This window comes from Vidua chalybeata, chromosome 2 (genome assembly GCF_026979565.1).
Source record: "Vidua chalybeata isolate OUT-0048 chromosome 2, bVidCha1 merged haplotype, whole genome shotgun sequence".
Taxonomy (NCBI): domain Eukaryota; kingdom Metazoa; phylum Chordata; class Aves; order Passeriformes; family Viduidae; genus Vidua; species Vidua chalybeata.
The window spans coordinates 28,208,164-28,228,465 of record NC_071531.1 but is presented as its reverse complement, the minus strand read 5'-3'; the positions used below and the strand labels follow the sequence as shown (position 1 = coordinate 28,228,465).

General features: G+C 37.1%; 1 protein-coding gene across 1 annotated transcript in view; it reads right to left on the bottom strand.

Moving 5' to 3' along the window:
• TGFBRAP1 (transforming growth factor beta receptor associated protein 1) overlaps positions 1–18,278 on the bottom strand; it is a 36,624-nt gene extending 18,346 nt beyond the window's left edge. Inside the window, exons 1-5 of the mRNA XM_053935098.1 lie at positions 18,259–18,278; positions 14,796–15,497; positions 7,747–7,941; positions 6,644–6,798; positions 949–1,031 (exon numbers count right to left, since the gene is read on the bottom strand). Coding sequence (XP_053791073.1) covers positions 949–1,031; positions 6,644–6,798; positions 7,747–7,941; positions 14,796–15,480 — 1,118 coding nt within the window. The 5' untranslated portion in view covers positions 15,481–15,497; positions 18,259–18,278. The remainder of the gene's footprint in view (positions 1–948; positions 1,032–6,643; positions 6,799–7,746; positions 7,942–14,795; positions 15,498–18,258) is intronic.
• Between the last annotated feature and the right edge of the window lie 2,024 nt (positions 18,279–20,302).

The following is a 20,302-nucleotide window of genomic DNA, read 5'->3' as shown; positions in this document are numbered from 1 at the left end:
ACACTGTTCATCCAAGCCCAGTGTCTCTCACTATACTGGTGAGCAGGAAGCAAAATGGCAAAGTCCCTCACTAACAGCAACATTCCTCAAAGCTTTACTTTTCTCAAGGCATTTCCATAAATCCAAGGACAACTTTTTTCCTACACTCTAAATATGCTTATGGTATACTGAAAATTGTCTAACCTTAATCCTATTCCATAGACTCTAAACTGATTTAAAGTGAATTTCAGCAGATAACAAGGAGAGTTATTTTATGTGGTCAGCATGCATTCCACTAACTACAAGACAGTGCTGCATGACAGAATGAGGCATGGCTAGCAGAAATGAAATTATCAGGTAGAATAAAGATAACAAGCAGCATTTTCTGAATGAAAGTGGAATATCAAGGTCAATTTACAAACAAGTGACTGCTGAAATGGCTAAATTGGCAAGGTTAGTACAGACTTCAAGAACAAATCTATCTTCTGGAAAAGGTCTAACAGAACAAGTGTTAAAGCAAATTCAGTATCAACATCCTCATAAAAAATAGTGTAATTGTGTCAGTAATATTTAAATTGTAACTAATGTTCAACTTATACCTTTTGTTAAAAGTATTAAAAAAAAAAAGAACAAAGGAATGTTCATGCTGTAAATCACAGCACAGACTCAGTGATAAAACCTTGACCTTCATGGGCATAAAGTAAAAAAATCTCCATACACACAACACTCAAATTCTTAATGCTATTATGTGTTAGCATCCCCCCCAAAAAAAAAAAAATCAGCTGCATTAACTCTTCAGCTAAAAAGGTGTTTCAATGTCACTCTGTTCTTAAACCCAACAAAACCGTTTTAATACAGTGAACTCACATCTACATCAAAAAACATTCAAGCAACTAAGTTTTTCAAACCAAAAACACTAACTCCTTATTTAAAGAAGGTAAATTATTAAATTTCTTGTCACACAATTACCTGAAGAGCTCTTTTGCTTCAAGGAACTGAAGCTGTGCAAACTGTATAAAACCTGCTTGCTGCAGGATTCGTTTGTACATTACCTATAAAAAAGAAGGAGGGGGGGAAAAAAGGTTTATTATATTTGTATTTATGTAGTGCTAGTTACTACTGCAATAGCTACCTGCCAATAACAGCAAACAAATGATCTTCAGTCACAGCTGACAAGTCACAAGCAAAATAAACCTTGATCCTCTACATATATTGAATCTGCTGCCCAGACTCATTTCTTACACAAATGTGTGTGAACACAGCACTGCTCATGAGTACTTATTAAAGCAAAGTCAACAAACAGCAAGTTTAAGTTTTCTTGTTCAAATAATGACTTGTCTGATATCACACTGACTTGCTTCAAGTTTTTTGAGTTATTTGCAAACATAAAAGCCAATGGTTATCTTTGAAGTTCCCCACAATTCAGTAAGCACAAAAAAATAAAGATGGTCCCCACTTGACCACACACAGCCACTTCCTTCCTGTCTCATCTCTCTGGGGCAAAACTGCTGGCAATTGTCATAGTGTCATCCTCAGCTGATGGCCATATTTTTGACTTTCTGCCAGTTTTGCTATTTTGATTTTTTTTAAAATAAAAAATTCTTCCAAAACAACTCAACCTATCTAATATGCAGTACATTACGCAGTGTACCATAAAAATATATTTAAAGACCAAGAAAATCATAATATGGAAGGTTATTTGTTATCAAACTTTACTGTTGAGGTCACACAGAGACAAAAAATGCTTAAATGAAGCTCAGTAGAAAGAGAACACAAAAACTACTTTAAATGATAGGTAGTTATTAAATCTGAATGGTCAACCAACTACCAATTACAAGATTAAATGAAATCCTTGTGCTCAGAATATTTCCAACAGCAAAGAGAAGACTAAAAGCAAGGAACCTAAACTGTGCTCTGCAGAACATTCCCATTTGTGACAACATTGGTATTTTGGCAAATACACCCAGCTACTTTCTTATGTCCTCAGTTTTTCCCTTCAACTTCTCAAGAATATACAGCTTTCTAATGTTTCACACTGTTCATGAAGGCTGTTACTAATATCAGACTTAAAAAACCATTTTCAATAAAAAATTCCCAGAGAAACTGCAATACAATAGCAATGTATTCCAGGAAGGAATTGCTGAAGAGGCCTCAAGTACAGCAGACTGATAACTCTGACTGATGATTTTTCACCTTGATTAAAGGTTATGGATTTACCAACAGAAAAACTTGGCTTCAGTCCATTTAGTCTGTGCATAGTTTACATATGGTTTGTCTAATGGAAATACTTAATCTCTGCTGTTAGCAAGTCCCTAAAATGCTTTGTAAGGTTGTAGGCCTTTTCTTGCCTTCCCAGTGTATAGGGAATAAGGGGAAACAGAGCAATGTTATCAGACATAGTTTTTCAGTCAAATATAACAATATAAAATTAAACAAACAATACTTCATGACATCTTTATGTTAACTAATGCTTTACATTCAATGTAATGATTAAAAATAGAGTTAACTAAAGCTAAAAGAGAATTTAATTAGAGTTACAAAGTAAAACTTCTTTAGGAGATTGACTCAGAAAATATCCAGAATATTTTGGAATTCTGACAGTGTTATTTCACCAATACACAGTAATCTGTGAACCAATGAATACCTACCTGGTCACCTTCCTAATGACACTGCTGAAGGATAAAATTCTGCAAATATTTGCATCTCATGGCAGCAGAAAAGCATTAAAATCCAGCCTGACTTTCCAGGGAAATACTTCTCACCCCACTGACTAGTATCAAAAGAAGATAGACTGGTGTTTTTCCCCCCACAAAGCCCGTTTTCAATTTTTGCAATAGAGTGATCACTAAAATTTACATATTTAGTCAATTATGATTTTGTAATAAAGTTGGACTTAATTTCACTGAAAGCACTGCTTCAATTGCAGAGCTTAATCTGTACAGCATCTTTTTAACAAAAAGAGGAAAAGAGTTTATTGATAGTGTAACTATAGGCTGAAGGAACCAGTTTTAAATTTGAACTGATAAAGTAGAATTCACTTTCATTTAAATGTTGTCATATCTTCAATTCTCCCTTAAAGACATGCAACAAAAAATTGTAGAATATCTACAGACAGACACTTTCTGAACTTTTTTAAGAGGCTATGATGAGATAGGCAGTACCCAGGTAGATTTTTAGCTGACAATATAAACACTAAATATTAAGATGTCCTAGGGTAAAGATTACAGAGGAAAACAGAGCATATTATGGAAAATCCAATATTCCCTTTCTCACAGATTTTTAAGAATGGGCTAGACCTGCATGTCAAACACACACAGTTAAATTCTTTCTATGAAAGAAAAAAACCCTTCAGTTCTTCCAGATCTGTTTGTCAGATCTCGAACAGTCTTCTTTTAAAAAGGTACTAAGCTACACCCAGTCAAAATGCAATACATTGTTTAGTCCTTTATAATTTCTGAAGAACCACCACGGGACTTGCAATTCTTTAGGCAAATTCTGCACTGTTGACTGAATTCACATAAGAAAACAGTAGCTACAAAAACATGACATAAGTTTTGTATTAATTCACATCTGAAAAAGCAATAGGAAAAAGCAAGATGACTGCTGAAGCTGTGATTGCTGTAGTGAAGTCTTAATTCTCTCAACTGCTAAAAAAAAATCCTTTCTAAAATGGTCAGAATTAACAATTACCTTGTCCAAAGGAATTTTTCTAGAAAGCCACTTTGTCTTTTGGTCAGATTTGGGTGCAGTTAATAATTTTTGAAACTAGAAAGAATTAGGAAGAAAAAAAAAAAGATACCTATGCAAGATGTGTGTCAATCTAACCAAGGTCTTCACTACCATCAACCATGATTTCTGCAAACGTCAGCTGTCCTGAAAAATTAATAAGTAGTATTCAGTCATTTCATGGTAGCATGGTAGAAAGGCCTCTGTATTCTATCAAAAATTATATCCAGCAGAGCCATCTCCTTGGAGCAATTTTGCTTAGCGTTTTTTACCTAGCAGGAATTCTTGACGCTCAAAACCAAAGAAATGTTCATCTGTTACGGCAGAGCTAAATTTGCAGTCTGCAGGGACCACAAGTTAAGTAACAGGTTAGAGCTTCTAAGGCATGACCTGCTACTTTTCAATAATTAAATATTGACTGTACAAATCATTCTGAGAGTACAGTACTTCATTGCTGCTATTCCACCATCATTCTGCATTACCAGCATATATACATACATGTATTTATGCTGTTATACAGAGGGAGAAGCATGCCCCCATGTATGCATGCAGTGACAAAGTACTGAACTGTAGGGAAAAAAAAACCCAAGTCCTCAAATCTGCCCTGCAGCACCCTGAGCTCAAGTGACTCATAAGGTGGCATCAGCCATTGCAAACTGCAGAACTAAAGGGACATGTGACAAAGGGAACACTGTACTTCATGAACCACACAATAATGATCACTATCATGTATGGATAGATTATAGTGGCTGGAACAAGTACCTTAATGCCAACCATATGCACTCCATCCTACTGCTTGTACAAAATGGCAAAATAAGGCCTTGGAAGCATGAGCTGCTCAGGATTCAGTAATGCTTGCAAACAGATACCAGAAAATACCTATTAGAAAATACCAATTTTCTAATAGATATGTATTATCTGAGCATAGCTCTCAGAAGGGAGTTAGAAATGAGTGACTGTGTGATCACTTAAAGTACGTCAAAGAAATGTTGCAAAAACATAAGTAAGGTGTGCAATTTGGTTGAGGTCCATCAGACTTATATTACACAAGACTACAGCAAAGAAAGACTGATGTGTGTGTAACAAACCTGTAATGACAACACTAGGTATCAGAGTCCCCTTCGAAAGCAAACTCAACATGTTACATTTCCAGCTACAAACAAGCTCTGAAAAACTGGAGTAATGTCTCAACAACTAGGCCAAGCTGAGTAATTTAGTAGGAGTCAGTGGGAAACTCCATCAATTCAAGAATTTCATAATTGGTTAATATCAGTTTGCAAATACACCCCAGAAGTAGAACAGCTATTTTGCTTACAAGTACTACGTTTTCAGCTGAAGCATTGAGTTAAAGTAACTGAACAGCCTAAAAAGCACACTAAGTTAGAAAGAACTTCCAATATTCTAGGAAACTAATTTCAGGAAGACCAACCCTGCACACTTAAGATATTTATAAAAAGAAAGTAACATATTTTGAAGGCTGAAAAAATCTTAATGCAAGAAAACTGAGGAGGAATGAGATTCTACATCATGTATTTTAGATAATGGAGTGTAGTTCATCCTGTGGCAAAACACAGAAAGTCATGTCCCACACTAAATCTACATGAACTGTAAAGAAATAATTGGAAAATTATAGGTCATGATACATAGAAGACATTGATTAGATCATGCATCCTGCCCTGACAGCAAGATTTTTGTTTGCTTATTTAAACAGATTGGAAGGGAAAAGTAGGAAGTGAAGATGCAAAGCAAAACATGCTGGAAATTGAACTCTGTATTTGCCTAAATACTTTTCAGCTTCAAATACTTTCAGGTAGTTGGACCTTCACAAAAGGATGGGAATGCTTTTCTCAACAAGCTTTTTAGTTCCAGCAGTCTCCCAGCTGCTCATTTAAGAGAGGAGTTAAGGATCAAAATAAAGCTGATACAAGTTTCATTTAATGATTGCCTTTCAGGCCTTGACCAAAACTGAAATGAAAAGGAATTAGAAGCTTCTTGAAATTTGGAAAAAAAAAAAAAAAATCCTGACAGTCAGAATAATTTTGAACCATTGCAATCCTGTAACTTCCAGAGTCATGTACACCTTTTTAAACAAACCAAAAGTAACACAACTGTTTTAATGGCAACAAAATGCTCCAAAGTATATTAAAAAAAGGAAAACCACAAATTTTCTGCAGGTTACAGATCAAGTTTTGCTTTTACAATAGGAAAGACACTAAGTCAAATATTCATTCACCTACTTCATGAACAGAGATGTCATGCTGCTTTTTTCAAGTCTCTAAAAAAGAGCAAATACAATAGAATACGTATGGCAATATAAATCAGGGGTAGAAGGGAATGAGTACAAATCTTTAATCAACACTATAATCAAAGAGTTTGTAAGACACATCACCACACGAAAACCTTTAAATCTGAGTTACACAGCAGTACAAGCACTACTTGTAAGAGCCTGGAAGTAAGATGCATTTGCTTAAGATTTCCAATCACTTAACTCTGAAGTTAAGTGCTACCTGTGGAGGTTAGGATACGGTGAGAATCTTTGATAGAAAAAGTAAAATTTCAAAATTCTAATTTGAAATAAAGTATACATTTTTAAACAGCAATAGCAAATAATAACTGAATCTAGTACCAAAGAAGCATTCATTGGATTTTCTGCCACTAGGTTTCTGGTTTTGCTTTGTTTTCAATTCTCTCAAGTTACAAATTGAAAAAATTCAACAAAACCCCTGAAGAACAGCAGCATTCAACCCTTCCAATGTCACAGCTTCTGCAAGAACAAAACAATTTAGCAAAATACCTTTTATGATTTCAACCTGAGGAAATAGGTATTACAACTCTGCAATGCAAATTCCTCTCCCACATTCTCCAATCACTTGACCAATGGACTACATGACCCCACTGTGAAATTTACGTTTTCATGAAAATTAAAGGAAGGACAAACCTGAAATTTCTCTTTTGGAATATTCCTTCGAGCTCCTTTTGCTAGAACAAGGGCTTCTTCCACTCTGTGGCTAGCTAGAAGATCTTGAATCTGTTTTTCCAAAGGTAGTGGCACCAAGATATACACACCCTTGTTGGTAGCAACAATCACCTTTCCTGGACAGGACAAACAGATACATTCAATTAACAGCCTCGACAGAAAAAAGCCATTTCAGAACTAAACTTGAAAATACACAATTTAAGATACAAGAACTTAAATAGGGTTAAAGTCTCAAAAGTGACCTTTGCTGCTACCACATTCACTTGACAGTACAGTTTACCTATTAATTCCACCTCAGAAATACAGAGATAATGATAAATTTATTCAGTTACAGCAGATTTTTTTTCCACTCAAAGTAAGAGAAATGGGCTAGACCCACTCATGATGAACTAAGCTGGCAAGGCCACTGAAATTATTGTCCAGATTCCAGAGAGTAGGCTTTTAACTAAAAGGTATTTCCTTGGGCTTATATTAAAAAACTTTAAGCCTTACTTCAAATCTAGCAAGAATTATACAATTCACAGTGCTAGAGTCTGTAGCTTTTCTGGAAAAAAAAAGTAGTAGCATAGTATAGTCCACACTTAAGAGTTCTCAACTGAAGAACAGATCAACATAAATTCTTGTATTTTTTTGGTTAACAATTCTGTGTGAAAGACCCAATTTTAAACCTCTTACACAGATATTTTAAAAAATATTTTTATTTTGTATTCCTTCTAATATATAAGAATTTTGTCAGGATAGTCAATGGACAATTACTGATGGATTAAATTAAATTAACATTGCTCCTTTGAAAGAAATAATCAAGTTACAAGAAAAAGCTCTAACTCCATAGACTCCTATCCAACAATTAACTTGACAATTACAGCACATTTAAAGAGCATACATTTTGTAAGAAGAGAGGACTTGAATTACTGAAGACTGCAAGGAATCAAATGAGGAAAGCACTTGCAACAAAAGTTTCAACAGTCAACATACTTGTTAGATACTTTGTTTAAAAAACAAACCCAAGGGACTTCAGTTGTTGTTCCAGAATTACTGATGCAACAAAGTGTCCTTCTTAATACCTTCAAAGTCCTGCAGAATGTGGCCTTCTTTAAAAGGCAGAGTTTGCTTTTGCTGCTGGTCCAACATGCTGTGCACCGTAATGAACTCATCATCGAGAGCAACCACGTAAGGAAAGCACAAAGCTGCCCCAATCACGTTCTCTGACCAGTGTACTGGGGCGCGCTGTGAAATCCCATCTACAGTAGCAAACATGCCTAGAAAAAGGGAAAAACAAAGCCTGAGGCTCGTGCTAGTTGAAGATCAAAGACTGTTGTCTTCCCAACACAAAGCAGGGTACCAAGGTACAGCAGTGGAAAGTCTCAGAGCAGGTGCAGTATCAAGGCAGCACGATGACAACACATCACACCTTCCTGGACCTGACAGATATGTTCAATTCAGTTCAATTTTTTTTTTTTTCATTCTCCTTCAGCACAGGAAGAGATAATGCCAAAAACTGAGAAGAGATGACTACTGAAACAAACTAGCAAGAATTATTCAAGTTTAGTAAGTTTAAGTGCTTTCTTAAAGAAATTGTGCCATGTAGTTTGAAATCATTCCAGAACAGTAACACTTGTTGAGACCCAGCTTTCAAACAATCTTGTCTTAGTAGGAGCTGAAGACCTGCACCACCTGACCTATCTGGCAATGCAGATGCATTTGTTCTTGTAGTGTGCAATGTCTTTGTAGTGTCCAATGTCTAAAGAGCCTTTCAGTGGACACAATTGTTTACTTACTCTTTTCCACTTTTGCTACAGCCAACCTTTTCAGAGAACAAGGGCCCAGCTCCTTGGGGTGAGTCACTTCCTGTGAAGCATCTGCATTTCCAATCATTTGAAAAAAATGCAGAGGCTGTGTATAAAGCAGCACAGAGAAAGACTTTCTATTAATACAGTGATAACTCTTATGCTGTCTTCCAAATAACCAGATTAAAGCTTCAGTTAATATGCAGGGTGTTTTTTTGTCATTACCTTACCTCATGTCTATTCTGTCCTCCATTCTTCTTCTAGCCTAATAGATTTTTAAATTGCTTTAGGATCACATGCCACTAGTTCTATTTCTATAGGTATTTCCCAATTCTGAGACATTAATTGAAGAGAAATTTCAGTCGCAATTTTGAGGCCTAGCTCCATAAATATTTACCAGCACAGTGTAAACTTCTGTTCTAAATATGAATTCATACCCCTTAAACCAAGAATTCTCATGCCATTAAAAAGACAAGCCCATGAAAATTGATCTTTGGCAGGAGTGAGCCACTTGACAGCTGGCAGAATAAGTCTGAGCTCTAAAGAACAGAAGAGATTAAAAGATTATGTTATTTAATTTACAAAATCTCTTCCAAACAGAGGATAATGAGGCAAGGTGAGCTGGGTACAAGGACCTTCTTGGAATGAAAAAAAAAAAAAAAAGGAAAACAGAGAAAACAAAACAGAAGATTGTAGACTTTTACAGAACTACAGTGTAGAGACCAAGCTTCTGAATCCCTTACAGAGAATTCAAATGATCAGCCCTTTCCCCTTGACTAAGGGTTCTTTTTTTACTACAGTGATCAGCTCTTCAACCACAACCACCTTACAGTAAATTTCTAAGTTTAATATATAATTCCTAATTTACTTTATAGATCTTGATATTCTTATGACTGAGCAGTAAAATTTTATGTCAGGCAAAATGCACTGTCCAGTTTCAAAGGCTTTCAGTTGTTATTCCATTATGTAATCCCACTTCAAAACATGGGAGAAAACCTGTACTAAATACATGCTAACCAGTGGTAAACTTAGGACTTATTATATTTGAAAGACTAATTATTAGGCTTTTCTATTTCTGTGATGTTCTAACACAAATAATTATAAACTTTTTTTTTTAATTAAAAATCTCTTTTTTAGGTAATTTACAAAAATCCTTTACAGAAGTGAAAAGGTATGCATTCCAGTCAATGTCTCTCTACATCCCTCTGCCTTCAATAGATAGAACTTCTGTAGCAGAATGATGCATTTTCTGTCTTCATCCAGCTCTCACCTAACAATAAACATAACTACAACCAGGAACTACAGCCTTTTTATAGTACACGAATGCATCTGATGAAACCTGAGATGAGGCCAGCAATCAATTCCATATTAAAAATTGCATAGGCTGCCCATGGATTACAAGAGTTACCTGAAACAAAGCTACACTGTTTTCAGCACCAAAAGATACAGAAAGATTTTGTATCATCTGCAAACTTGCTGAAGGTGTGCCCTTCCCTACCATGTTGTTAAAATTAGGTTAGTTTTGACCTCGCATTGGCCCCCTAGGGGACAAGACTAGTGACTGGTCCCCAGCTGTGCTCTGCACTGCTGACTACAAGTCTTTCAGCCAAGCTTTCAATCCTCCTCAGCTGTTTCTGCAGCTCATTCTTCATCCGTTTGTCTACAAAAGATGTCATGGCAGAGAGCGTCAAAGCCCCACTGAATTTCACAGGATCACAGCTCTCCCCTCATCCGCCAAGCTAGCTTCTAATCACAGAAGACAGTCTGGTCAGGCAATTTCCCCTTTTTAAATCCACATGGATTACTTCAAATCACATTCTTGCCCTTTGTATATTTGGAAACAGCTTCCAGGATTTTCTCAGATCACCTTCCTGAGGGATCAGGGTAGGGCCAGCTGTACTTCCCTGGCTCCTTTCTCTTGACCACGTAAGGCAGGAGTGAAAACCTTTGTTTTCTTCCAGTTCTGAGGAACATTCTCTGATCATCACAATCTTTCAAAGACAATAAATTGGCCTCACAATGACATTGACCATCACCCTCAAGCATTCATGAGAACATCCCATCAGGTCCCAAGGATTTGTCTGTCCAGTTTATTTAAATGTTCCATAACCTGATCCTTCTCTGCTGAGGGCAGATTTTCCCACCGTTCCTAAGGGTTCATGATTCCTGAAAGAAGGTCATACCAGTAGACTGACATAAAGAAGGCATTAAGCACCTCAGTCTTTTCCATGCCCTTTAGTATCAGGTCCTCCACCTCATTTAACAGTGGGCTTCCACTAGCCTTCCTGTGCTGCTGTTATGCTTGTAGAAGCTCTTTTTGCTGCCCTTCATGGTGTTCAGCAGAGTCAATGCCAGATGGACATTGGCCTCTGCCCTGGTTTTGGACAGAGTTAATTTTCTTCTAAGCAGCTGGTCTTTTGGGTTGAGTACAACAATGCTGATAACACAATGACATTCAACAGAGCACACCCCTTCATCATCTCCTCAGTCACTATCAGTGGACTCTGGAAAACTCCTGGCCTCCTTGTCTGCTGCTGTGCTGCCCATTTAGAAGGTACTGGAGTACCCTAAAAACCAGGGCCTGCAAACATAGATTTCTTCAGGTTACCTAAAGAGGGTCTTACCTTCATCTTTTTCCTGATGAAGTGGTCTGTTTCAGGCACTCACCACAATAAGTTTGCTCACCCATGTTAGTTTACTCTCTAACCCAAATCCATAAATTCTGATCTGCCTCCTCCTTTGTTCCAAGGCACCCCACCACATCGTTCTACTGGTCCCATGTAAAGAGTAACCCCTATCTCGGCTGTTAAAACACAGCTGTGCTGATTTCCCAGAAAACGCAAGAGAACTTCCACTACTACAATGTTCTGTAAAGACTTCTTTCTCTGCATATGCCTGAAGCAGAACTTCTTCAGCTCTGTTTGCTGCTTATGAAGTCTCTCACCACACCACCTCACACTGATTTGTTTCCCAATACAGCCTACCACCACGCCTAATCTAAATCCAACTCGCCATGTTGCTCAGTCAAGATGGCAAAAACACTTTTGCCTCACTTGATCTGGTAGATCCCATCTCTTCCTTAAATAGGGATCCATAGTCCTAAAAGACAAAAGCAATCACCACAGCCTGTACAATCCATTGGCGATCTGCACAACCCAGGTACTCCTCCTCAAGATGTTTTCTTACCAGCAGGATTGATGAGAAAAGCCCCATCTCCAATATGAGGGAGTTTCCCACTACTATTATTTGCTAATTCCTCCTGGTGCTACTGCATTGTGCAGGCTCGGATAATTTGTTGGACAGAACTTCCTGCTTTTCATCTACTACTGTAAGCACTGAGCATATTATATAGATGTCAGCAAGCAGAGAAGGAGAATTCTTCCCATTAGGAGAAGTCATGAGTTTCCAGCGTCAGCCATCACAGAACAGCAGAGACCCAGCCTGTCCTTCCCCTCTGTACAGCTGGAGGTTGAAGCTTCATGCCTGGGTCCTGGAGAAGACTCAAATTCCTTTTTGCCATCTCTGGTGCCATGTACTCTGCTGACCTCCCACTGCTTTTCATTTACTTGGCAACAGAAATCCTCAACTGAGCACACATACAAGCAAGAACAATATTTTTCCTTGGTCCAGTCTCAGCAAGAGGCAGGAGGTACTGTTCAGCTCAAGGTGTGAGGAGCTGCACCCTCCATTGGGAGCTCAACCTGAGAACACCTCAGACCTTTTGGGGCAGTTGTTCCAGCTGGTGCAGGGAAGCATATCCTATGCCAATACCAAGTGCGTCTGCTGTAATTTGAAACACTAAAAACCTCTGTACAGCAGGAAATCTGATTAAAAACATGCAACAAGAGCTTCACAAACTAAAAAATTGAATTTTGGTAAGCAGTTTCATATGTATCAGAAAGGACTGATTTTCAATTTTAAATTAACTAATTAGTGGACAGAATGAAGAGCACCAAAAATGAAGTTCCTCCTGCTTTTGAAAGAAAGAGCTAAATACTAACTGCAAGTAAACACAAAGTACCAAATGGCTAAGGATCTGCTATGAACAATTCTGACAATCAGTTTAAAATCCAATGTACAGATAAAGAAAAAGGTTACATACACAATAAATTCAGAGATGTTTTACACTGATTATTATTTTAAGCACTTGTTTTTTGTCAATCTGAATTCCAGTCTTAACTCAAAAGAAAATAAATACAAATAAATGTCACTTCAAACACTCTAAAGTCAAATTAATGCAGAATATCTCCACCTCTGTAAAAGAGGTTGAACTTAGCATAGATGCTCTACCAAGTGCCAAACCAGTATGCCCTGATCAATGAGACATATGAAAGAAAATAAAATTAAAACTGAAGATTTACATCAAGCCTTTTCAAGTTCATGCATTCCACAGCAGAGGCCCACCTGAGATATCAAGATACACAACAATTATCTACTATAAATGTGCCCAACCATCTTCATAACTTCAAAGAGACAACTGTTAAAGACACTAGGAATTCTACCAAGGAGGAACAGCAAGATGGATAATACTTAGTCAAAATATCAGTGGGGAGGGAAGAGAGAACAAGAGATAAAAAAAGATTAATTAAGCAAGGAAAAACTATATAGTTGATAGCAGATTCTCTAAAAGGTCTCTGAGGCAGAAAAAGAAAGACTTTGCCTGTATCAGGAGGAAAAGAGTGGTTTATAGCATGCTTACAGTAGCACAAGTACACTTGCTTAAGATCTCCCATACCTGACATTCTACTTACACAAGGCTATTGGACTTCATAAGTAACCTTCTCTTCATGTATATCTCTTACAGTACACCAGACAAAAGCAAAAGTCAGACTAAATAAAGTTCTGATTCCTAACTAAATAAAATTATGGTTTTGAAATTATATTCTTAAAAAAAAAAAAAGGAAAGAGAAATTACTTGAACGGCATCTTGAACGGTTTGACACACCTAAAAAAATTTTTAAAATTAAAGTAAGGATGGAATCTTTTCAGAAAATCAGCTAATTGACAAATTTTAACTTCCCTAGCACTATTAAAACAGTTAATGTCCAAAAACACATGTCCATATTTAAAAGAACTAAGAGCTTTAATAGGAAGTGGGCAGCCAAAATGACTTAGAAAAGCCTTATATCTGAAAAAAAAAAAAAAACCCAAGTTCATCTTGGAACATCTTTAACTCACGTAAACTCAAATTCTACTGAGAGTCTGTCTACTTCTTTAGAGAAAAGCTGGTGAGTTGATGTGCATTCTAGTCACAAAGCAAAACTTCAATATAAGCACCTGATTTTCTTTGGAATTTATATTGCACACTTAATTTCTTTGGAATTTATATTAAAAAACCAAAACCGAATTAAGAACCTAAATAGCTGTGAACTTTGTGCCATGTTATTCCTAATGTTTCAGGGAAAATACTTAAACAGTTTCTCCTGAAAGGAGGGTCATATGGCAAACAGCATGAAAACGTTCTGCCTGTGGCCTGTCAGCTCTGAGATATTGCAGCTTTTCCAAAAAAAGCTCAAAATTACTGACCTCACAGCATATTGTCCATTTAGATAGATTACAGTAGTCCTTACAGTCATCTCTTAGACAAAAGCTTGATTTCACATTATTTAACTTTGGTTTTGCAATAGTTAAACTATCATTTTCTGTAACACAAAGCTTAAAAATACTACTAAAAATATTAAGCAAATGAGAGCACAAAAACTGGGTAGTATCTGATAACACCTACAGTTAGGACAGCATTTACTATTATAGAAAGTAGGATGCAACTTACTTCCACTAAAATTTCTTACTAATATTGTAGTACAACATACCTTCTTGTGAATCTCTTAAAATCTATAAAATGGATTTCATATGAGCTCCTCTGAATAGCAACTGAGGAAAAAAATAATTCATCTACACTAATTGAACAATTGTGTAGCAACATCCACAAACCCAGTCCCTCTAGTCACTAGAGACTGTCTATCAATCTCTGAAATTTCACTTGGTACCCAACAATTTTTTTTTGCTATGGGCTGCAAGATAAAATGCAATGAAGTTTTGATTAAAATAAACCACATTATTAGAATAAAAATAATCACAAAATCTTCTGCATTAAAAAAAAAACACTTAGTGTGGTTTTGTATAGTTATAATATTACTATTATAACTCTATACTACTAAGTATCAAAAATTCACCATCCCCCTTTTTTTCTCAGCATTTCAATATAGACCTGTGAAGGAAATCATCATTATTATAGATAACACTTCATTTGTAAGTCTTTACTTCAGAAATTCAGAGAAATAAAGAGAAGCTATAAAATTGCAAAAAATTAAAATCCTTAGTCTCACCTAGGCCTCCAGGGCCAGCCAACAGAAACTCTTGTCTGCCTATTCTTTTCACAATTGGCCGTTTCTCATCACTGCAATAAGGAAATAGGTCCTGGGAGATGCCAGTATTGTAATTCAAAATTATATACTGTGTAGTAAGGGCAAGGCATAAGTAGTAACCATCTACAGCCACAGCACAGGGTTGTTCTGGAGTAAACACTTCCTTCACTATCTGGACTCTGTCTTCAAACACCATGAACATTTGAATGGTCCGACGCTTGACCGAGATAATGCAAACTTCAACGCAGAAAGGATCCCCACTCACAGGGTTTTCATTCAGTGTGAATGTCACAGCTCCTTTGATCCTAGCACCAGTGGGGACAGGTTCCAAGTTGATCATGTTCACTAGTGTTATCGTGTTGTCACAAAGCACAAGCAGTCTCGTGAGGGCAGAGGCTGCTTTCAACTCGCTCACAGGCTTCTTCAAACCCAGGTATTTGTGTAGTTGTTTGGTGGCAGCAAAAGTTATTTTTCCAGCTGTCGATACCTTTTCATCCAACAGGAAGTGATAGATAAAGCAGTCATTGGTTCCAATATAGAGGTTCTTCCCACAACACTCAATGCACTCGATGTTAATGTAATTTTTGTCTCCCATTAACATCTCCCGCTCAACAGCAGAAACGAGCTTGAAAGCTTTAACGCTCATTGTGTCTTCTGGGTGATCTAATAAAAGAGAAAAAAAATGCTAATATTTACTTCTGCACATAGAATCGAATATCAGAGATAGCAATTTAACATCCATTGATATAAAAACTTAACTACTGCATTTTTTAATAGTCTATACTCTATTTCCAACCCAACTACACAAACCAGAGGAAACACATTAATAACCACAGAAATTAATCAAATTGTATGCTTCCACTTCTAACCTATTCTGAAACAGATTCACAACAGCATCTAGCTATTCTTAAGTGATGCTTTCTCCACAAGTAACAAGCACGTTATTAGCTCTCTCAGACACTGGCACTACAAGAGGTTATTGCCAGTACCTAGTTACTGATAAACCTGTCATGCACAGGTTTCTATCACCTGTACATGAAAACAGACAAGTTTCAGATCTTAGATTTCCTGAGAGGCTGCAAGGCATTTAGTGCTACTAGTTAACATGTCATGTTGCTTTGCACTCCACTGTAGGCCTATTAATACACAGTCCTTTCACAAAATACCTCAGGTATATTCCATTAACACATATTTTACATTCCTTAGCCTCCAGCAATCAGAAATACATAGTTTCCAAGCCAGTTAAATAATAACTTACACAAGGTATCATCCGACTCTTAATAAAAGTTGTTGGTTTGGGTCTATAGTTTTTTTTTTTTTTTTAATATGCATGGCCCACAAAGCACTCATTAAGACCAAGATGCAGTATCACAGAAATTCAGAGTGTTTCTGTTTTCAACTACCACAATAATTCCAAAGGTCCGTCTTTAAGTGCTAACCAGCACTTCCAATACTTGTTCTACAAACTATACCTACCCTTCTCCAATCAAGCACAGTCAAGGGACAGATGCAATTTATGAAGCTGTTTTAAAATTAGTCCATGCAATTTTATATAATCCAGACTTGTGTAATTTTTATAAGAAACCAGCAGACAACTGTGCCCAACATTCCAAAGAAGAGCAAATGAGAAACTGCTGACCTTGTTTAATCACCTTTTAATTTGTTATAACTGGTCTGTAATGGTCACTTAGCCAACACAGGCACAACACTAAACATCTCAAACATACACAATTACTTCTACTCCACATGTACCGTGGTGGTACAAAACATCAAATGAAATCTCTGTAGACCAACACAGAAACCAACATCAACAAAACACTCCTGTAAACAAAACTGAAACTAAACACAGTCAAAACAAATTCAGTTTCTAATTACTACATCTAACAAAACGCTTTGTTTTTACAAGAGAACACTAAAAACCATGGTCAAAAATGTCTATAACTGAGTTAGAAAAGATATGGTACACAACTTGCAGGTAATCATGAAAAAAGATTATATAAAACTATGATTATGGCTAGAAGCAAACCATATTACCAAGATACAATAGTAAGTGTTAATGCCAAATACTTCAGAGTTCATTCATTTCTTTGGGTTTTTATCAGAAGTTAAAAAGATTTTAGTTTGGGCTTCCATGACAATTTCAAGTTCCTTCCTCACCTGGAGTGTAAATTAGTGTTATGACCTTCAACCAAAAAAAAAAAAAAAAAAAAAAAAACAAAACAAAAAAAAAAAAAAAAAAAAAAAAAAAAAAAAAAACAAAACCAAAACAAAACAACCAAACAAACCCAGGAAGCACTAGAGAAATACCAGGGGATAAAATGATAATGCAAGTCTGGCAACACAGCCACCTTATCCTCCAACATGATCAAAAGAAACACAGCATTTTAAGTTAGAGAAGGCTGTCCAAAGGTTGACTGCTAAAACAACTCCAACAGTTCTTAAGAGCTTGTTTGTAGCCTGAAGTGATAAACTACTGCCCACAGAGGTCAAGTAGCTTTCATATCTGAAGTTGCTAAGGAGTTAGTTAATGTTCCTAAAGCCCAAAGTAAAAACGTTAATATCTGCCACTGACAGAAACACAGAATTTTGCTCCTGACCAAGATGTGTTAAAAAGTCCAAAAGAATTTCCTAAATCAAAGTTGATGAAAATTAAAAGTATGAAAGAAATCTTAACAGATACATGACTCCTGAACAGAAAGAACAAAATAATTCATAGTGCAACATAAGTCTGGTAACAAATAAATGAAAATGCTTGTTCTAGATGTGAGAAAGAGTTTTTAGGAACAAACAGTGCCAACATGCATAACCTGGACATAACTTTTTTTTTAGCATTTATCTTGTTCTCATCTATGAAACCTTAGGGGCGGTGAGCACTGTAAAGGAACGGGTCCTATAGAACATGCTGCTCCTTTGAAGTGCAAGAGGCCACCCCAAAGTTATAGATAGTATTTTTTAGACTGCATTTAGATGTAAGAAGCCCGGAAAACAAGATAATGGGGATGTTTTCCTGTCAAAGAAAAATAAAGCAATATTCAAGAAAATTATTAGTCTAGTAGACACTGATTTTTAAGCGCAATAATAACCCCGCACGCACTCATTTCCTGCAAGAAGTGGGAAGCAGCTCTCCCCCGCTCCAGTTAAGCAATAATCTTGCATTACATTGTGCTCTCCCTGCCTTGGAGAGCAACACCCTGCCTCCCTCGCCTCCGCACCGCTCCCTCACCTGCGCGCACTCCTACACCCTGTGCGGGCTCTAATCAACCCATGGCTACAACTCTCCCGAGCCACGGAGCCCCCGGCAGGCCAGAGATGCGCTGCCCGTCCCCTCACACACACCGCGTCTAGCCAGGCCCGCCACCAGCCGGCCCCGGTGCGCCCGCCTCCGCCCGGACACGGAGCTTCTCCCGCCGCCCTCCCCCAGCACCTGCCGGCGCACAGCGGAGCCGGGCCCGCCGCTCCGAGGCCTCGCGGTGCGGTGGCGGCGGCCGGAGCCGCCTCGGGGCGCGCTGGGATCCGCCGGCAGGCGGGCGGGGGGGACGCGCCGCTTCCGGTGCGGCGCCGGCCCCGCCCCCGGCCGCGTCACCGGGCCCGGGCAGCGGCGGGAGGCCGCGTCCGGTCACGTGCGGGAAAGCCCGCCTGCACCGGCCGGGAAAACACCCCCGTACGCCTCGGGAGCTCCACAGCTCTGCAGCCGAGAGAAGATATCTATCTATCTATCTATCTATCTATCTATCTATCTATCTATCTATCTATCTATCTATCTATCTATCTATCTATCTATCTATCTATCTATCTTTTTTATTTTAATATTTATTTATTTATTCATTTAAGAGAATCCACATATACACATATGTATACATGGGAGATACTTTTTTCAGGTTCCCAGAAAGTGACCTCACTGAAATTTGACTTAATAATAGTAATAGTATAAGTCTCATATCTATTATGAGACTTACAATAATGCTCTTTGTATATAGTATTTTATATATTATATGTCTCATATGTTATAGGAGATTTATTACTATTATTTTATATATTTTATATATTATAGTAATATAATAATATAATATACACAATAATATAATAATTATTATATATAATAATCTAGTATATTATATATATCAATAATATATATAAATATATATTTTTATATATAAAACTCTCAACTATGAAATGTTAAAAAAATAAATTACTTAACAGTAGAATGGCCTTATTAAAGTTTAGGGCTTGACATACCTCAGTGACCTAGGAGGAGACTAACACAACTTGGCGAGAAGGGTCTGCTACTGATAGTGGACACAAAGAATGCAGACTTTGTGAGCCACAATTACATTTGGCAAAATTCCCAAGATAAGGAAGAAACTAACAAAGGCTTCCCACCAACTCTGCTGGAATCAGCTCCGACTCGATAAAAGGCAATTCCCAAAGGAAGAGGGCTACAATCACTGACTCAGGGCCCAAGAAACCCACTGGCTCAAGAGAAAAGGAAGACTGTGCAGGCTAATCAGCATGAGAAGTGGGGGAATCATTGACCAATAGAAGACTAATTAATGAAAGAACTATGTAATTGGTAGCCAATGAACATTAATGCCTTTGTTTGCTAAAATAGGTAAATGATAAGTTTTGATGGTCGTCATGCTGGCTTTGTGGATTTGCTGCCCAGCAATTCTTTCTGCACAGAACTGTAAATAATTCAAATATCTCAATTCTCTGTGTGGATTGGCCTCTTGCACACTGGGTGAAAGAAGCTATTTTGGGACAACAAATACAGCTAATGAACAAAGTAAAGAGGGATGTATCAGAACTGATGTAAAGCATTTTTTTTCTAATTGTAAAATCTTAAAAAGAAAAATAATAGAAAATGGTACCTAGTATCATTTATTTAAAATTAACCTATTGCATTAACAAAAAATATACAAAAAAATAACTCTACGATGAAATGCAATAGGATCACTCAACAAATCTATGAAAACAATATAGATCATTAAAATTCTATTATTTTTATGCAATTGGAAAATAAATAGTATATTTTTATAAGATGCTTGCATTTCTTCCCTTTCAGAACTTTATTGTGAGAGGACATGCTTTGGTTAATCAAAGAGGAACTATAATTTTGGGTACAAATGCCTACAAAGTAAATAGTAACATAAGAAAATCACAGGGTAAAAGTCTTGATCAGCACAACTAATTCGGTTAGCAGGGATATGTTTCTGTGAGGCAGAACTTACAAGGTACTTTAGGAAGAGGGAGATAATCCATGTAATTTACAAGAAAGTAATTTAATTCATTGAAATAAGCACCAAAATACAGGCTGAAGATTCACCCTAGAAGCGATATTAATTTACAAGATTATTTGAGTTCAGTTGATTTTGTGATATAATTGGATGAAGTGAGAAATGAATGGGAAAATGAAAATAGAACTAGTCTATAGCTGTGTGCCTGCTGGGCACAGAACTATAAAGTTGGGG